Source organism: Pteropus vampyrus, unplaced genomic scaffold (genome assembly GCF_000151845.1).
Source record: "Pteropus vampyrus isolate Shadow unplaced genomic scaffold, Pvam_2.0 Scaffold19, whole genome shotgun sequence".
In the NCBI taxonomy this organism is placed as follows: domain Eukaryota; kingdom Metazoa; phylum Chordata; class Mammalia; order Chiroptera; family Pteropodidae; genus Pteropus; species Pteropus vampyrus.
The window spans coordinates 9624065-9630387 of NW_011888800.1; the positions used below are offsets into that span (position 1 = coordinate 9624065).

General features: G+C 37.0%; 1 protein-coding gene across 1 annotated transcript in view; it reads left to right on the forward strand.

The window, feature by feature from the left end:
• The window catches only part of TRIM69 (tripartite motif containing 69), a gene marked incomplete at its 3' end in the record, with an annotated part of 17228 nt that overhangs the window by 1576 nt on the left and 9329 nt on the right, over window positions 1-6323 (forward strand). Inside the window, exons 3-5 of the mRNA XM_011355168.1 lie at window positions 2924-3157; window positions 3889-3911; window positions 3994-4118. Of these exons, the coding sequence (XP_011353470.1) occupies window positions 2924-3157; window positions 3889-3911; window positions 3994-4118 (382 nt within the window). The remainder of the gene's footprint in view (window positions 1-2923; window positions 3158-3888; window positions 3912-3993; window positions 4119-6323) is intronic.

The window sequence follows — 6323 nt, forward strand, 5'->3', positions numbered from 1 at the left end:
CAACAACCTAAATTTTCCTACTGCTTGTAATTTTCTTCCCAATTCTTGAAAGAGACAGGAATTATGATACAGAGGAAAGGAAAGACTTTTGCAGCAAGAACTGGCTTTTTTTTCTGACACACTGAAGCTTTGGGAGAGATGCCCCTTATGAACTTTCACCTCCCAAGTCAGTGTAGGTTAATTCTATGTGGTATTCCCAGGAGGAGCTTACCATCTATCAGGGTCAGCTGGAGGCAACCCTGAAGGAGCTTCAGTCCTTGAAGAACATGCAGCAAGATGCTATTGCTGCTTATAAGGTGAGGAGCGGGGTAGAGGGGTTATGAGATAGAACTAGAATATAGCCTTCTTGTAACTTTAGTTATCTGGGTGGAAAGGTGCCTACACTAAATGACACCTGGGCTATAGAATTAAAAAACAGATACAGTAGGGTGGAAAAGACTGTGTTGGTAGAGTAGGTTCCCAGTAGTTGATCAACAGAGAGAGCAGACTGGTCTTTCCCCTAATATGCTGATACTTTTGATGGTTCACTAGGTGATTGCTGTGGGGTTGTGATCTGTCTGATCTTTCCTTTTATCTATGGCAAAATAAGGAATTTATCTATGGCAAATCCACTAAAGATAGCTATGTCCAAAGAAATACTTCTCTTTTCTTTGGATTTACAACAAGGCTACCTCTGAATCAAGGTCTTTCAGATTGCTGGCTTTTCCCATCTGATTTGATTTTTCCTAGCTTCCCCCAAACGAAATAACACTATTGCTTATACTTTCAATTTCACAGGAACTCTAGGACAACATTAATGGTTAGAGACTTGGCAAATAGTCCCTAGGTCGGGGGCTAAATTGGGAGTTCTATTTCTTTGTTAATTATTCTATGGAAGAAAGTATTCTCTGGCATTTGGTATTTCGAAGAAGAAATATATACAGTGGGAGAAAGAAGAAAGATAGATGAGAATAATGACATCTCCAAAGTATCTTGTTCCTGTTATAAGAACTGCTAGTTCAGCTCTTACAGTTAACGTTGGTTCGTTCAAAAAATATTTACTGAGTGGGTCATGCATTATACTAGATACTATATTTCATTAGGTTGAGAGACAGATGTTAATTAAATAATTCTACCAATTACAATAAAATAACTGTGATAATTACTATAGATAAAAATATAGGGTGTTATGAGAGCATATCAGTGGAGAACCTAACTTAGACTTGGGGAGGGGGGTTCTCTTACGAAGTCACATATTAATAAGAGAGAATTGAAGGACAGATAAGTAACTTAGCTAAGTAAACTCGGTGAGAGGAATATGAAGGAAGTGTTCTGAAGAAGAATGTTCTATGAAGAGTAAAGGGCACATGGAAAAGTCCTGAGACAGAAAGTTAGTTGCTAAGTTAAACAGAGAAAACCAATAAAACTGGATCCTGGTAGGCAAGATGCTATTGAAGAGGCAGACATGGGCCCAAACATGTAGGCCCTTGTAGATAATGTTAGAAATTTTGACTTCACCCTATGAATAATGAGAAGCCATTAAAAGGTTTAAACAAGACACAGTTTCATCTCATTTCATCTTATCAGTCTGGCGGCTGTGTGGAGAGTGTATTGAGAAAGACAAGGACAAAGATAATGGTTAGAAGGACTACTGCAGTGATCCCAGAGAATGATGTTGGTAGCTTGGTCTAGAGAGGCAGTGGAAATAGAGAGAAATAAATGGCTTCAGCATATGCTTTGGAGGTTAAAAAAAAAAATCTGGATGTGGTGATTTATTAGATGTGAGGGGTGAGTGGAGATGTCAAATAGACAGTTGGATATAGGAACCTGGAGCTTAGAACCTGGTCTAGGCTAGAAATAAGAAGTCAGTATACAGATAGTATTTAAAGCTGTGGGAAGAGAGGATATTACCTAGAAAGAGAATGTAGAATGAAAAGGAAAAGGAGCCCAGGACAGAATATAAAGTAACTCTAATATTCAGAGCTTGGTTAGAGGAGACAGAACCAATGGATAAGACTGAGAAATAGTGGTGCAATAGGTCAAAGGAAAACTGAAAAAGTGTGAGCTAGAGGATAGAAAGAGAGTGAAGACTATTTTACAAGGGCAATTATAATGATAAACCATAGACTCCAAGCTGGATAAGGGGGAACATGAAAACAGATGAAATTGAAGGAATAGAAATGGAGGGGTCAACATATCGAAGGTTTCAATGAGACCCAATAATTGTTGCAATAGGGGTACACGAGCGAGTATAAAAAGTTATTTTTGGAGATGGTGCAATTTCTGGGGTGAATAAAATCCTCATTGTAACTAAGAGAATGAGTAGATAAAGGTGGAAATCTCTAGAAGTAAGGAGGATAAGGAACCAAGAAGCCAGAATTTCAGATAGCTCATCCGGGAGGATGTTGAGGTCACCTAAGAAAAGAGCTGCAAATGTAGCAGCTATTAATTTCAGTGCTTCAACCATTTTCCATCTCCTGCTTCTTTCATTCTGTCTTGGCAGCAGGCGTGGCATCTCTCCAGCTCCGATTTCTTAATAAGAACAGTTCTTTCAGCCTCCCTTATGGCCCCTGTTTAAGAACATCACTTGATAATTTTTGGTTTGTACTTCTGGGTAGGAGGGTGTTATCATTCATTATAGAATGTTTGATTAACTCCACAGTCTTATTTAACATGGCATTGGTTACCACCTCAGTACCATATTAGGACTTAGTGACCACTTTTGACTCTTTCATCCTGAACTAGCTGAGAAAGACAGAGTAAGTCTCCCCCCACCAAAAATGGGCCTCCTTTTAGTATGGTTGAATGCTGACACTCAGCAGCCATTTCTATGCATTTTCCTGTTATGGTATTTCCCAAGTTGTGTGAGTATTGGTGGTGCGGGCCCCTGTCCCCAAGTGCTAGTCTCAGTAATTACTATGGTGATGATCATGGAGATTTCCAGGAAAACAAGCTACATCTGCAGCAACACATCTCCTTGGAGTTTCTAAAGCTGCATCAGTTCCTGCACAGCAAAGAAAAGGACATTTTAAACGAGCTCTGGGAAGAGGGGAAAGCCTTGAAAGAGGAGATGGAGTTGAATCTGAATCAGCTTCAAGAACAGAATCTACTAGCCAAGGACATGTTGGCAAGCATCCAGGCACGGATGGATCAGCAGAATTCCTTCGACTTTCTCAAAGTAAGGGTACACGACGGGGGTGTCAGAAAGGATGTAGAAGCACTTTTTTTTCCCACAAAGGGGAAAATCTGCTGCAGTGCAGATTCCCTGAGAGAAAAGCAGGAGGGAGGCTACTTTTGCCTTATACTCAATGGAAAGCTTTACTTTCAGCTTTTCATTAATTGCCATTAATAACAGCATATATTAATGTTTTAATATTTTTCCACAAAAAAACTTTGAAGCTTTATATCTCAAAAATAAGAAAGTTACAACCTAAGTTGTATCTTTGGCTCTCAGCCATCATAAATTGACCTGTATGAAAAACTGTTTGCCAGACTTTGCTACCTGAAGCTTTACCTCTAAAGTGGAATTGGTTACCACCTCAGCACTCAGAAGCTTAATTAGCCAGAGTAAGGAAAAGTGGCCTTGGGACTGGAATACCTACTGGGTTTTTCTACTGAGACAATGTGGCAGTATAGGTAGAAATGGCTTATCCTTAACTTCTGTCTTGTTCCATGTAAAAGGGAACTCTAGAAATTCAGAGCAAGATAAGAACAGTTTATTCTGGGTTAGATAAAGGATGCAGATCAGAAAAGGCATAAAGAGGATGAGAGCTGGCAACTGAATAGGGACCATCTGCACAGGATCCCAGTATTGACAGTCAAATGCTAGTGGTGGCCAGTATCACCAAGGAAATTTCTGGGGTTAATGAACAGGTATCTAACTTTTCTATTTCTCCTTTCCTCTTCTAGGACATTACACCTCTCTTGGATAGGTAAATGATTCCATATGGTATTAATGCCCTACCTTCAGTCCCTAGAAGATGTCCAAGAATAAATAATTTATGTTTCCTTCAGCTTGGAGCAAGGAATGAGGGTGCTGACACCCAGAGAGCTTATCTCCAGAAAGCTGAATCCCGGCCTGTACAAAGGTCCCATTCAGTACATGATGTGGAAGGAAATGCAGTCTACTCTCTCTCCAGGTATCAGTGCATAGTAGCCATTGGTTCTTGGGGATCCTAATCTCTTTCATATGTAGGACCTCTTCTGTGGTTCTAATTAGTACTTCAGATACTAATTAGTCTGGGACGTGGAAGGGTAGAGTTTAGCCAAAAGAAGGCTAGTTGGTATGACTGAATTTCTTTTGGTACCATAACCTAAGAATTTAAGGATTTTTACTAGAAACAGTCTGATGTCAGAATAACCACTCAGCCTATGATTATGTTTGATTGTTCTATCAAGTGCGATAACCAATATTTTATCGTTTTGCTAAATTGGTTATACAAATCCCTGGAGCTTCCATGCCCTGGAGGAGGAGGTTACTAAAGCTACCCTTTGAATGTAATAGGGTCTTTATAGGTGCTCCTGTGTTTGATGTTCCATATGGTATTAATTCCATATGGTATTAATGCCCTACCTTAAGATGTTATACTCTATACACTCTAAAGTGGTAACCAATTCCACTTTAGAGTATATAGAGTATAATATCTTAAGAGATTGTTTAGAGACCTTAACTGCTTCAGAAGAAAACCAAGAAGTTCAATAGGTGTGCCTAATAAGGACACTAAGTTTTCGTCATCCTGCAGATGCCAAAAGACTGAGCAGGAGAAAAGAACACAAATGGCATTTCGAGAACATAAAATAAAGTTCTAAATACAAATCTTCATAAAAATAAAGTTCTAAATAAAGTTTTTAAAAATAGAATTCATATAGACTCATTATTAGTAGTAGTTTATTGACTTAGCGAAAATCACAAATCTAACCCTGTTAATAATCTTTCCAGGTAATTGACATTGACTGAGGTACAAGTAACGAAGAGTAAAACTCAACTTTTCATTCCAAACTCAGCTTTTTAAAGTGTACAATTCAATGAGTCTTGACAAATGTATATACCTCCATAAACATTTCCAAAATTAAGATATAGAAAATTTCTGTCATCCATAAAAGTTCCTGCATATCCCTTTACAGTAAATCCCTTCCTTCTATCCCCAGCCCCTGACACTCACTAATCTGCTTTATTCTACTTTAGTTGTGTCTCTTCTAAAATTTCATATAAGTGAATTATAGATTATGCAGTTTGTGTCTGGCTTTTTTTTTTTTCACTTAGCATAATGCTTTTTGAGATTCACTGCATCTATCAATAGTAATGTTTTATGGATACATCACAATTTGTTTATTCACTCACCAATTGGTGGACATTTGAATAGTTTCTAGTTTATGGCTATTATGAATAAACTTGCCTAAACATTCGTTTACAAATTTTTATGTTTTAATTTCTTTGGAGCAAATATCTAGTGGTGGGATTGCTGGGTTGTGTGTTAAGTGTATGCTTAACTTTATAAGAAACTACCATATTTTTTTCCTAAAGTGACAGTACCATTTTACATTCCCACCTTCAGTGGATGAGAGTCCCACAGTTTCTCCATATCCTTGCCAAAACTTGATATTGTCAATCTTTTAAATTTTAACCATTTATTAGACATATAGTAGTATCTCACCGTGGTTTTAATTTACATTTCCCTAATGACTAATTTTGACAATCTTTTTATGTGCTTCTTTGCCGTTCATATATTTTTTTGGTTAAGTATATTTGATCTTTTGCTCGTTTTTTATTGTATATTTTTATTATTGAGTTTTAAAGGACACAAATTTTTATCAGATATATGTTTTTCAAATATTTTCTCTCAGTTTGTGGCTTGCCTTTCATTTTCTTAACAAGGTCTGTCAAAGAACAAAAGTTTTTATTTTTGATAAAATCCAACTTATCAATCTTTTTCTTTTATGTTTTATCCTCTTTGTGTCCTAAGAAATCTTTTCTTAATCCAAAGTCACAAATTTTCTCCTATACTTTTTTCTGGAAGTTTTATCATTTCAGCTCTTATATTTAGGTCTATTACCCATTTAGAGCTAATTCTTGTATATAACTGAAGGTAAGGTTCAAGGTTATTTTTTTCTGTGTGAGTGCCCAATTATCTCCACATCATTTGTTTAAAAGACTACTTTTTTTTTTTTTTGTACCACTGAAGTACTTTGCACCTATGCCAAAAATCAACTGTAGCCTACTATAGTCTCTCAATCTTGTTCCATCAATCTGTATTGTTTATTCTTATACCAACAACACAAGTCTTTATTTAGGTTGCTTTATGAAAAATCTTGAAATCAGGTAGTATGATTTTTCCTTTCAATTC